The following is a 14,181-nucleotide window of genomic DNA, read 5'->3' as shown; positions in this document are numbered from 1 at the left end:
AACCACAACTAATACATAATGCAGTAACTGTACAGTAATTATACTGAATATGATCATGGCAGTACAGTCATACAAACAGACTCAACAATTCAACAATTTTCTGCAAAAAAAAAAACTAAAATGTTTGTTACATTTTCCTTGTTTGTTGTGTTTGATGACAGGTCTGAAACCTGGAACAGAGTATATCATTAAGATCGTTGCACTGCAGAATTCTTTGAGAAGTTCACCTCTAGTGGGCAAAGCCAGAACACGTGAGTATGACCACAATGAAGCTGCACTTTTCAGGACATGTTAGAAGGCTTTTTGTTTCATTTAATGTGTAAAGTAAGTGTCATTTTAACAATATTCTGCCTCAGTTTATCATTTACACATGTACATTACAGTTTACAGATCACAGTGGATCTACAAACACACAAAACATTTAATAACAGGCATCTGGAAATGAAAAACAACTTCTATGTAATATTTGGACTTTGCAAATTCATTCCATGGGCTGGTTTGGACTCTTTGAGGGCCGGTTTTGGCCCACGGGCCTTATGTTTGACACTCTTGTGGTAGTACGTAATTGCACAAAAATGTTGAAGCCGTTTATATTTGACACATTCAGGACAGCTGGTTTTTCCAAATTTGAGCTTCATTATGTTTCTTCTGAAGATAGTGTACTTGGTAATGTCTTTCCACTGCCATAAGGACATGAATAAGGGCTGTGCTGTGCTCTGCTGCCCCCTACTGGCTGTTGATGGTACTTGATCTCCCTTTGTGTTAATACAGTGCAGTGGTGTCGAAACTCATTTAAGTTCAGGTTCCACATTCAGTCTAATTTTAGGTCAAACAGGCCAGACCAGTTAAACAATACTATAATAGCCTATAAATAATGACAACTCCAACATTTCCTCTTTGTTTTAGTGCAAAAAAATCAACTTTAACTTTGAAAATATTTACATTTACAAAGTATCATATCACAAAAATGTTAATCACCAGAACAATTTGAAAGTTCTTAAGAAAAGTAAATGCAATTTTAACAGTGTTATGCCTCGACATTTAATTTCTACATGCATTTCAGATCACAGTGGATCCACAAAGGCACAAAACTTTGTTAAAATGTTAGAGTTAGGAACTGAAATGAGTTCCACACCCTTGACTGTTAATATGTTCAGTGTAATTTTTGCACTTTCATCCAGCGGGCTGGATTGGAACCCTCTGTGAGCCGGTTTTGACCCATGACATCTATAAGTCAGCAATTACATCTGTGTTTCACTACAGTTTTATTATATGTAGAAAAGTGTAGAAATGTGGAAAAAAAAAATCCATACTATTCCATCATAACCTCCACTGGTAAATATGCAAATCCATCATTCTTCTTTTGTCTAAAGATAAAGACATGTAACTTATCAGAGGCATTTTCTGTGTGTTGCACTGTTCAATTCTATTCTATTCTATTCTATGCTATTCTATTCTTGAGTTGTTCAGTCCAATGATGCCTGTCTTTCTAATGATAGCGACATGTAATTTATCAGAGGCATTTTCTGTTTGTTACACTGTGTTATAAATGTGCAGGTTTCATTTTGGTAAAAAGAAACTACCTGTGCTTTTGCTTCCCCTTCCTTTCCTCTAAATGCCATCACACATATCTGTCTCACCCAATCAGAACCAGCCACAGGCCATCAGTTATTGGTCCCTGAGCTGCCTCAACTCCCGGTCCCACATCGACCCACCACCGATATCCTGGACGTCCCCGAGTCCTTCAATGATAAAATGTAACAATCATCTTTATTTTATCTGTTAATCATCCTTGTTCTTTCCTGTTCATGATTTGCATCTTATGTTTGGCCCTTTCCTTCTTGTGTCCAGTTTTGACACCAACCTCGTCCACCTGGCCGGCACTAGCGGACAGAACCAGCCCGGTCAACAGGGCCAGCACATTTACACAGAGTACCAGAGCCTGGGCCCCAACAACGGATTCCACGGCCCCCACAGCGGCCCCAGAGAAGGCCAGAGACCCACCTTCAGAGAACCCCTGGTCTACATTCCTGTTGCAGGCCCTGATGGAAACAGAGTCCCCTTGGTGAAGGTGGGATACCTCTGAAACACAATGTACAGTCGAAAACTCAGACACAGTATTTAGATTATGTTTTCAACTTGTTTGGAAGTCATTTAACTCATTTATATCTATAGGGTCAGTGTATCTTTTGGATTTTCTTACCAGAAACAAAAGAAAAAACTACTGTTTATTGACTGTTGTTGACATATCCGACTAATTCAGTAAAGCCCAGTGAGGCAACAGTGTTTATGATATAGGGCTCTACAAATAAAATTGAATTGAATAAAATTAAAAATTGAATTGGTTAATTGATTTTTTCTTTTAAATAGAAGAATTAAAATTGAATTTCAAGGTGTTTTTCTTTGTCAGTGTAAAAACAAATGAACCAAATTTAAAAAACAGGTTGGTTTTTGTTTTCTCTTTCTAATAACAACAATTAAAGTTACTACCTGACAGTAATGGAAAAACTGACCAAAAACGCCTGTTTTGTTTTTTGTTTTTTTTCATTTTCTGAGACCGAATGTTGTCATTTTCAAGGAAATAGTGCTAATGCCTAGGTCACAAAGATTCGTACGAAATCTGGACATCGTAGACATGCTCCCTCCACAAATGTCTACGAACTCCAGATTTCGGACAAACTGGAAGATTCGTATAAACCTATCGTTCGTAAGAATGTCATGATCAGTTTTTCCATTTCTGTCAGGTAGTAACTTTCTTTTTTGTTATTAGAAAGAGAAAATGAAAATCAGTTCATTTTTAAAATTTGATTTATCTGTTTTGACACTGAAAAAAAAAAACCCACCTTGAAATTCAATTTTAATTCTTCTATTTTAAAACGAAAATCAATTAAGCACTAGTTTTTCTTTTGTTTCTGAAAAGAAAATCCAATTACCAAAAGATACACTGACCCAATAGATCAAGGTCATGTTTATTCGTGTAGCACATTTAAAACAATACAAACTGCTGACAAAGACCTGTAAAAAGTTACAGTTAAATATAAAAGATATGCTAAAACTAGTGAAAGTAAGAATAAATACTAAAACTGATAAAAACAGATACAAAAGGATAAATACCATCTAAAAACACAACCACAAGATAAAAACAAATAAATTGTATTGTGATGAGAACATTTAGCTTAAAATGTAGCCTTTAGCCTCTTTTATCTATTTGTTTACTTCTTTGTATTTTATGCATAGTCTGTTTTATCTTGTTGTACAGTGTCCTTGGGTGTCTTGAAAGGCGCTTTTAAATAAAATTTGATATTATTAAATTTATTATGAAGACAGTAACACCATATAATATAGATTCTAAAATGTCTAGTGTGTTTTAGTTCTAATTCAGCCTACGCCATTGGAAATGATTTCTATCAACACTAGAATTTTGGCAAAGTTTCAGAAGTAATCTTTAAATATTTCAACTCATGACAAAGACCGAAGGAAAATATAACAAACATTTGAAGTTTTCTTTTAATCAGACATTTTAGAGCAAATACAGAGGACGGAAAAGGAGAATGTCATGTAAATAATGAACAGCAGCCGTGTATGGAGTTTAGTTTATACCCTCACACTTCATTACTCAGTTTTATCTCACAGTCTGTTTAGTTTGGGAAACTAAAACATGTTAGAGTGGACAGGGTCTCAGATGTAAAGGTAGAAAATATACTTTTCAATTCTCGTTTCTAATGTATTTTCGGTATATCAGAAGTAAGTATGAGTGCAGTGATTTTCCCGTCCGGTCCTCCAGGTCAGTGAGGGTCCTCTGCCTGGTTTGGCATTTGGTTTCCCTGACAACGAGACAGAGTTACCCCAGGAAGCCCAGACCGTCACTACCATCTCGTGGCAGCCCATCCCTCAGACCACAGAGTACGAGGTGTCCTGTAATCCCATCACACACCTGGAGGAAAGAGGCTTCCAGGTACGCACACCATGCACCGCCTGGTTTACACAAATAGAAACATTTACAGGATGTGGACAAAAGTATGTGGACACGTTGAATTCTGGTTTTTCTTTTCTAACAGGGGTCTGGGATACAAAACAATAATGACAAATTTCATGAACTTGAAGGAAATATTGATGCTTATATGTCAAATCAACATAAACAGGACATTTTATGAGCTTTAGACATGATGTGTCCCAATATTTTTGCCCATATAGTTTATAAACATCAATATTTCCTTAACCCATAAAGACCCTAACATCCACCATCTACTGATCTAAACTGCTTAATACCTGTTGATCCATTAATATTATCAATCCCTGTAAATACCTGATGGACACACTGGGATTATGTTCAGTTAATGAGAGATTTGTTTAAAAAAGTTACTTTTTCCTCAGTTTTCTCAGTTTTTGATATAATAACCCTCAACTTTACTCTGAGCTTTTATGAACATCTACATGATCGGTAAATTAAATGTAGGACTATAGATGATTTACACTAAAAAAACACAAAATACAGAAGATAATATTACAATAAATGGTGCTAAATCACTTAAGGAATGTTAAATATAGAGAAATATTAATTTGGGAACTGACAGAAAAATAACACTGGGTCCTTATGGGTTAAAGTTTAATGGTTGATTTTTCTTCCTCAGTGAGATGGGAAGAAAGTAGATGGTTAGTTGTGGCAGAAAATTATTATTTAAAGTCACAGCATGAAAAATATTTTACAAATTTAGAGGTTGAACATGCAAAATCATCATAGTCAAGGATAAAAAACAAACAAACCCCCCCCCCAAAAAACCATCTCTGAGGCATTTTAGAAGCAAAGATAACAATTTAAACCAAACTAACCAATGCATTGATATTTATTCCAATACAAAATTCTGACATTAGTCATTATTGTTTTGTATCTCAGACCCCTGTCAGAAAAGAAACACCTGAATTCAACGTGTCCACATACTTTTGTCCACCACCTTCTTAACCCTGTCCTCCTCTGTGTAGATGCGTCTGCCGGGCACTTCCAACAGCGCCACATTGATCGGATTGACATCTGGAGCCTCCTATAACGTCGTAGTTGAGGCTATGAAGGGCGGGGCTAAAGAGAAGGTTCTCGAGGAGGTCGTAACCGTTGGCAACGCTGGTAAAGTATTTTGATTTTTCTGTTATTACAATAAAAAGAACCAGTCAGAATCAGAATTAGAATACTTCACTAATCCCAGGGGTAAATTACTGTTTGTTACAGTCGCTCCATTCAAGTATAATAAAAAGTAGCAGGAAAGAAATTATCAGTACAAAAAAAACCATGAATGAATGAATATATACACACCAAATACACATAATAAAACACTTCATTAAATGGCTCATATTTATCTAAACCCACTTTTATTAGTCTGTGGTTCATTTATTTGTGTATTTGGACCCTAATAGTTCATATAGTTTGAATTTGAACCCTCCAGGTGCTGCAAAACTATCTTCATATTCATTTTATTTTCATTCACTTATTAATTTGTTACGTCTATAACTAGTTCCATCTCCACATTTGAACATATAAGGTCCAGACTTCAGACCAACATTTCTCTAGTATTTCTCCATAATTGTTTGTCAGCAGCAGCGGTTGTGGTCCAAACCGAAAATATGTCCAAACTTGGAGCCCATTATCTAAAATGTTCAGCTGTTGGTTGAACGGGACAGAGCAGCACAGCCAACAACCTGGAGGGGGCGGGGCCTGAAGTGGCTCATGTGCATTTAAAGGGCCAGCACTCCAAACCACCTTTCTGGTGTCATTACTCAGAAATAGGGTTGAAGATCGACCTGTGGAGTTGAATGAATGAAGAATTCAGAGCCAAGCAGAGCATTTACAGTTTATGGGGACCACAGGAAAATGTGGGAAAAGGAAGAATTCCATTTAAAAAAGCAAAATGTCACTCCTTTAAGACACAATTAGAACAGCAATTCATATAATATTTACTAGACGATATAGTATCAATATGAGAATTAAAGAAATATACATAAATAAGTGTGAAAAATGTGTTGTGTGGTTAGAATAGAATAGAATAGAATAATTTATTGTCATTGCATTGTACAATACAACTGTAATTGCAAAATTACTTATATCCATATATATTCATATATATTTTCATATATTTCATATATCATATAGACTTCTAACTCTATTTCAGATATATTCATGTCACTGTGTATTATAGAGCAGTTTTGACCTCTTTTGTGTTGTGTCCAGAGTAGAAGGCCAAACCAACATTTCTCACAGGGGTCTTATCTCTAAGTTCCTGACACTAACCAAAACACTTTCGACACATCATAATTTTCTCGTGGGAGACAGAAGACTACATTGTGATTTGTATTTTTGGGTTCAGACCGTCTCAGTCTTTTGTCTGAGTGATATCTCTTTCTATGGAGCTCCAAATAAAGGGATTTCTTTGACACTGAACGCTTGAACTGACCCTTCTTTTTTGAAGATGAATTAGTAGAGTATTATTTTTCCATAACACAACGAAATTTAAAAGCTCTTCATTAGTCGTTCACCCCCCCCCCCCCACACACACACACACACACACCCACACAGGCATATATCAAATAAGCAAATAAATACATGTTATATAATGTAGAAGACATGATACAGTGAATCCCATCTGTCAGTTCTGATCTAAGTGTATTTCCTGTCCTTCAGTTCCTGGGGACATCCCCCTCACCACCAACCAGGACATCTGCTACGACACCTTCACCCACACCTACCACGAGGTGGGCTCCGAGTGGGAGCGCATGTCCGAGACGGGCTTCAAACTGTGGTGCCGCTGCCTGGGCCTGGGCAGTGGACATTTTAGGTGTGATTCATCCAGTGAGTTGCCTTCTAACCGCATCCCAGCATGCTTTGCATACAACTACACACCATGGAATTAGCAGGAAACAATTCTATGTGACTTACTCAAGAGGAATTTATAGGAAAATGTGTTTTAGTTATGTGCTGGGGCGCCGTAAAAGGGACGGTGGGGGGTAAACATGACAAATTCATGGGGCCCAGCATTTGTGGGGGGGCCATAGAGCAGAGGAGGGGGTCCAGTGGATACAGGTTAGAAGTTATGAAAATGTCATGTAAGATCCTGTGTATAATACAGGAATAGAAGCTGGGAGTCGGATGTTGAAGGTATGAGTTTCAGACCAGCGTTAGTTACGTTACTTATAGACTGCACCCCCCCCATACTGAATTTTACAAAGGGCCCACATCTTTTAGCTTCCATGGGGCCCACAGTTGCTAGTGGCGGCACCCCAGGTTACGTGCAACACACATTAATTCTGGGAAACTCGGAGCGAGTTTCCAGAACTTAAATGAAGGAGAATCTGAATGAATTCATTATGACTCTATAAATTCCTGAGCTTTTAGTTCAAGTGCCGTAGAAAAGTGTAGTTTATGTTCTATGTGCAGCAAAAAGACACCATGGGCAACTTCTACATGACCACAACATGCATCAAATGACTTTTATTTTCATTTTTACAGCCATACATTGTCATATTACTCCATATTTTCTGTAAATGTCCGTAGTAGTCTGTAGTCTGCCCATGTTGGTCTCTGCTCAGTGTCTGAACTGTGAAACCATCACAGTAGGCTAAGCTAAGCTAACTGCTAAGCTAACCGCTAACAGGTCTGTCCTTCATCGACCACATGAAACTCAGTCAGACTGTTTTCTTTTTTCCTAAAGGGTTTTATCACATATTATGGAATCAAGTTGTGGAGGCTTTTCTGCATGTTTCTGGAGTTGTGAACATATATTTTTGGTCTCTACATCAGTAATGACGTTCCCTCCTTCCACATGTCCACTTTCTTCTTCCATCCACTGCGTTTTGCTGCCTGTTGTTTCTGTCCAACCTCCTCTTGTCTTTATTCGTCTACCTCTCTTCTCCTTCCCATTACTTCTGTTTTCTCCGCTCTTCTCTAATTCTCCACCTTATCGTAGAGTGGTGTCATGATAATGGTAATAACTACCGCATTGGCGAGAAGTGGGACCGCCACGCTGAGAATGGTCACATGATGAGCTGCACATGCCTCGGCAACGGCAAAGGAGAATTCAAGTGTGAACCGCGTACGTATCAACTGTCACACACTCAATCCATTCACGCTCGTACCTGGAAACAATTGGAAATTATGTGGATTTCTACTGGGATCCACACTGTTGTATCTGATTTATATTAAACCAGTGGGTCTTTAAGTTGTAACTGTCATCCTCCAGACGAGTCAACGTGTTACGACGACGGAAAAATGTACCAGGTTGGAAACCAGTGGCAGAAAGAATACCTGGGAGCCATTTGTACATGCACCTGCTACGGAGGACAACAGGTCAGAAACACCATGTGGTTTTATTACACGTACTCTACACTATGTGGACAAAAGTATGTGGACACATTGAATTCAAGGGTTTGTTTTCTAACAGGGGTCTGGGATGCAAAACAATAATACCATACCATACCAACTTTATTTATAAAGCACTTTAAGATCTTTACAACTGGCCAAAGTGCCGTACACGAATCATCAAACAAGGAAATAAATAAGTAAAAATAGTGATAACACAGGGTGCAAATCGGGCTAAGAACAACAAAATACAACCATCATAAAAACAAAGACAAATTAAAATCTGGTAAAAACAGCACAGGAAATATTTTGAAAAAGTAAAGTAAAATAAAAAATATTGACTAATGTCGACTATAGTTTTATATTAGGATAGATATTATTGCATTGGTTAGTTTGGATTAAATTGCTATCTTCAAAAATGACTCAAAATGCCTTTTTGTCAACGATTTGTTTTTTTTTTTATCCATGACTATGATTTTAAATGTTCTACCTCTAAATTTCTAAAATATTTTTCCAGCTCTGACTGTAAATAATAATTTCCACCACAACTAACCATCTACTTTCTTTACATCTCACTGATGAAGAAAAATCTACCATTAAACTTTAAGGAAATATTGATGTTTATAAACGATATGGACATAAATATTGGGACACATCACGCCTACAGCTGAAACGTGTCCTGTTCATGAGCATTTGGCATAAAAACGTAAGTATTTCCTTAAAGTTTAATGGTAGATTTTTCTTCTTCAGTGAGATGTGAAGAAAGTCGATGGTTAGTTGTGGTAGAAAATTATTGTTTACAGTCAGAGCAAGAAAAATACTGCAGAAATTTAGAGGAAGAACATTTAAGATCATAGTCATGGATTAAAAAAAAATCAGTGATGACGCAAAGGCATTTCAGAAGCAAAAATAATTTAAACCAAACTAACCAATGCAATGATATTTATCCTATAATATAAAACTATTTTCTGACATTAGTCATTATTGTTTTGTGTCCCAGACCCCTGTTAGAAGAGAAACACCTGAATTCAACGTGTCCACATACTTTTGTCCTCATAGTGTATGTGTGTGTACCGTCTAACCCTGATGCTTTAATAGACGCTGTTAAAAACATCCAAACTCTGTGCAGATCCAGTTGTTTTTTTTACTGTTAAATGACGAGTGTTTCCATGTGTGACTTTAGGGATGGCGCTGTGAAAACTGCCGAAGACCAGGAGGAGCAACGGACGTAGACGCCGACCTGCTCCAACCTGTCCACTCAGACGTCTTCGACCGCTACAGGGAAAACGCTCTAAGCAAACTGGTCAGTGTTTACAATCTGTTTGACTTTTCTACCAATGACTAAACCAACCCATATGTTAATATTTAGACACAAACGAATAAAACGGCACCATCTTCATTCATCCACATTCATTTTTTTCCTGGTTTTCATCTCAGATTTTGTAGGTCAACGAAAATCTCAGTAATTTAACTCATAAAGACCCAGAGCTACTTTTGTGTCAGTTCCCAAATGAATTTTTATTTCTATTTAACCTTTCCCGAGTGATTTATTACCATCTATTATAATATTATCCTCTGTTTTTTTTTTGGTTTTTTTTGTCATTTTTCAGTGAAAATCATGTCTTTTCCTATGTCTATGGTCATGAAAACTTAAAGTGAATTCAAAGGTTATTATATCAAACAGAGAAACAGAAAAAACTGAAGAAAAAGTGGCATTTTCAGTCCAATTCGTCATTAACTGAGCATAAACCCAGTGTGTCCATCCACTGTCATTGATCCAACTCCATGGGTTTTACTGGTGAATCAATGTTGTAGAAGATGACGGTGTTTCCACGGTAACTACAGAGCCTCTGAAGGTCCAAATGGGTCATATCTGATGACCATGAAAAGATGAGGAACTGTATTTTACACCAATTATTGACATGTATTGATAGAATTCGTGGATCAACAGGTATTAAACCGTTAGGCTACATTCAGACAGCAGGTCTTAATGCACAATTTGGATTTTTTTGGGTGAAATCCGATTTTTTGGTGTGCTCGTTCATATTCCACATTAAATGCGACTTCTATCGGTTTTGAGTATGAACTGAATACGACCCTGAAGTGACCCACATGCACAAAAGAGGTCCTGATGGAATATGTGACCACGCAGACACACACTGTGTTTACAGAAGGAAATGTGCTTTTCCTGCCGCCGCAGAATTCTGACGTTTGTCGCATTTCAGTGTAAAGGTTGGATAAATGCGACCTGGCCGTTCAGACTGAAGTCGCATTACAAAATGTCAGATACGTATTGGATTTAGGACCACGTATGAAAGTGGTCTGGGTTGGATTAGCGCTGTTCAAACTGTGTTGAACAGATTGGATAGAGGTCACATATGGTCAAAAAAATCAGATTTGGGACACATTTAGCTGCAGTCTGAATGGAGTCATAGGGGCTTTTGGTCAGTGATGGATGTTTGGGTCTTTATGGGTTAACAGTGTTTTTCAACGTTGGGGTCGGGACCCCACATGAGGTAACTGTAATTGATAAAAATAAAAAAAACTTACAAATAAAACATATATGTTGAGTTGACAGACAATCGCAATCCATAACAGACAAACTGTGAGTGTGAAACTGCAGCACTGTGCTTCTGTTTATCTGTCAAATGTTCATTGTGGTCAGTTTCAGATGCTGCAGCTCTTTCTAATTCATAGTTTCAGTTCTTGTTTGTTCAGTATTAATTGTCCTCCTGGTAAATCACAGCTGGACTGACTGTACATGTCCTGACCAAGGAAAATAAAATTCTCCCTTTGTGCAGTAATCTACACCTGGATTTACTGCCTCTGTCCATAATAATATACATTATATAGACTAAATGTCCTCTGAAATTAACCTGTATTTGAGACAACATAGTATAGCAAACTATTACATGATCAAAAACAAATTAATTTTAGCAAAAGAAAAAAAAAAGTCTCAGTTTTGAATGTCTTGGGTCGGCAGAAATTTGTGATGTTAAAATGGGGTCAGGAGACAACAAAGGTTGGAAACCACTGCTTTAAACCATAAACATGAAGCATAAATCAGGTGCAAAAGAATGAACACCATGAATTTACTGGTCAGGTCAGTAGTGGTTTGTCGACATTACAGTGTTGATTTATTATTTGTTGTAGAGTATGAGTGAATGTGTGTTGATAACATTATTCCTCCTAAACAGATAAACTAGTTTCTGATTTTCATCGCAGGTAAACTAAATCAGACATACTAACTCTGTGGAAATATGTAGAATTAATGCAGTTACTCAAGGTTTTGCATTTGGAAAATCATGAAAGACCTAAAATGAAGAGTATTCCTTTCGAGAACTTTCTTTCTGACCAAAAATTGCAAATACAACTTGTTTGCCTCCATCCACAATAATATACATTATACAGACTAAATGTCCTCTAAAATTAACCTGTATTTGAAACAACATAGTATAGCAAACTATTACATGATCAAAACAAATTAATTTTAGCAAAAAAAAAAATTAAAAAAAAGGCTCCGTTTTGAATGTCTGGGGTCGCCAGAAATTTGTGATGTTAAAATGGGGTCAGGAGTAAAAAAAGGTTGGAAACCACTGGGTTAACAAAACTGCTGTTAAATGTAGAACTTGTTCCTCATACTGAAGACTATTTCCTGTATGCCAGAGTTTCTCAAACTGTGGGGCGGGCCCCCCAGGGGAGGCGTGAAGACTTGCCAGGGGGGGCATGGGATTACTCCTGGGTGTTTTTTTTGCCTTTTTTCTTCAGGTTAGCACATGTAGCAGGTGGAACTAATGTTTTAGCGTTGGAGCACCGTGGGCTCATTTTAGGGACGTACAGCAAACAAACTACTGCCATGGTGATCTGTCACTAGACTAGACAAAGAGTTTAGGTTTGGAGAATGGACAAGGATTGAACTACAATGTTTGTGTTTTTGCACAGTTTATACAGTTTGCACTTTAATGTTCTGAGATGTGCAGTGTAAATGGGCTCATTGCAATCACTGATATTGTTAAAATCTTTGTTACCAAAATTAGTGTGTTGTTCTAAAAAAAAGTTACTTTATTGTCATAATTGTAAGATAATTGCACATTTCCTATTTTTATTTGGAAAAATATTACCTCAGGGAGCAGTCTGATTGAGTTTATTTGTATTATTCAAGCAAAAATCTAAGTTATTTTTAATTTGTACAACAAATTATTCAAGGAAAGCAAAAAGTATTTTTACGATATCGATGTTTCTTTCAATAAAAGTTGTAATTGCACCACTGTTGCACTGTTGTTGGGGTTGAGGGGGGCCTGGAGATTTTTCGTCCTCCAAAGGGGGGCCCGACAGAAAAAGACTGAGAACCACTGCTGTACGCTGAATCCAAACTAACGCCGTATCGCTCCCTTCCAGAACATCCAGTGTCCGATCGAATGTTTGAGGCCGGAGCTGCTGGCAGACGCCCACAGCCCCTCCAAGAGGAAGTGAAGATGAAGAAATGAGCCCTTACAGTGTCCCGACCACTTGGAGAAGGAAGACTCCTCCTGCCGTTATGCAAAGAAGACCTTTCCAACCGATGTGTGCCTTATAAAGGTCTACCCCCCCCCCCCACCCACGCGCAATTTTAGTGCCTGAACAAGACTCTTCACCACCAGCCTCTGTGCCTTTTACGTAATATGTCCAAATTTACACGTTGGCTGTGATGTTTGTGTTCTTCATTAGATGTTTTTTTTTTTTTTTTGTTCTAAATCTGAACACAAATCCTGCTGCTTGTTCACCTCAGAACCTCTCCGATCGTACTGTACTGGACACTCACATCTAGTCGGCTGTAAAAGTCTTCTTCCACCTTTATCTTTGTTGTTTTTTTAGTGTTAAAATGATCACACATATTTGTTTCTCATTCTCTTTCCTTCAGATACAACAAGAATATACAGGAAATATGTGCACAGCCTTAAAAGACACATAAAAAAACTGAACTAAATGTGTTGAAAAGGTTAAAGTTACAATTTAGTGTGACCTTTGACCCCATGACAAGAAGCAGCACAAATAATTAGAAACATCTAACGTGTGGAATGAAAGCTGGTATAAAACATCAGAAAATTAATGTAATGAATCTCATATTGTCTGAACAAAAGGGTTAAAGACATGTTAAGTGCAACATTTATAGAAGCTGTTGAATCAAACCGGATTATTTTCTTCTTTTTTTCAATTTGTTCATTATTTTGTTCATTTTGTTGATCTTTTTTTTTTTTTTTTTTACTAATTTGTTGATTATTTTATTTATTTTGTGATTAATCTCTTCGTTTTTGTTCATTTTCTTCGTTTATTTTGGTAATTGTGTTCATTTTGTTGATTATTTTGTTCATTTTGTTCATTATTTTGGTAATTTTTCTAGATTTTTTTTCATTTTTCTTGATTTTGTTCATTATTTTGTTCATTTTGTTGAATATTTTGTTGATTTTGTTGATTTTTATTATTTTTCTCGATTTTGTTCATTTTGTTAATCTTCTATGTTTTTGCTTCATGTTTTTCCTGCTGTACATACTTCCCATATATCCAGATTGGATCTTAATATAGAGACTGAGAAATGCATGTGTGTGGACATTCGAACTTTACTAAACCAACAAACAGAATGTTGGAACAGGACTTTTACACAGGACTCTATATTAACCAGATGGATGACTGTTGTTAACAAAGCTTTTAAACGTCAAACATTCCTGTGATTAACACAATAAAAACCACTCAGTTAAATAGGATTAAAAGATAATTGCATATAATGATAATACGCACTAAAAACCATTTAGACCATTACATGAAAAGTTGCGTTGCAGAAATGTTTGGAACTCCAGCGTCAG

At 36.9% G+C, this 14,181-nt stretch overlaps 1 protein-coding gene across 1 annotated transcript in view; it reads left to right on the top strand.

The window, feature by feature from the left end:
- Positions 1-13,478, top strand: part of fn1a (fibronectin 1a) — an 82,580-nt gene extending 69,102 nt beyond the window's left edge. Inside the window, exons 40-49 of the mRNA XM_030124729.1 lie at positions 162-251; positions 1,649-1,757; positions 1,852-2,071; positions 3,785-3,955; positions 4,981-5,119; positions 6,668-6,835; positions 7,950-8,075; positions 8,223-8,329; positions 9,525-9,644; positions 12,740-13,478. Of these exons, the coding sequence (XP_029980589.1) occupies positions 162-251; positions 1,649-1,757; positions 1,852-2,071; positions 3,785-3,955; positions 4,981-5,119; positions 6,668-6,835; positions 7,950-8,075; positions 8,223-8,329; positions 9,525-9,644; positions 12,740-12,814 (1,325 nt within the window). The 3' untranslated portion in view covers positions 12,815-13,478. The remainder of the gene's footprint in view (positions 1-161; positions 252-1,648; positions 1,758-1,851; positions 2,072-3,784; positions 3,956-4,980; positions 5,120-6,667; positions 6,836-7,949; positions 8,076-8,222; positions 8,330-9,524; positions 9,645-12,739) is intronic.
- The last annotated feature ends 703 nt before the right edge of the window (positions 13,479-14,181 follow it).

This window comes from Sphaeramia orbicularis, chromosome 21 (genome assembly GCF_902148855.1).
Source record: "Sphaeramia orbicularis chromosome 21, fSphaOr1.1, whole genome shotgun sequence".
Classification (NCBI taxonomy): Eukaryota; Metazoa; Chordata; class Actinopteri; order Kurtiformes; family Apogonidae; genus Sphaeramia; species Sphaeramia orbicularis.
This window is presented reverse-complemented; position numbering and strand designations above follow the sequence as displayed.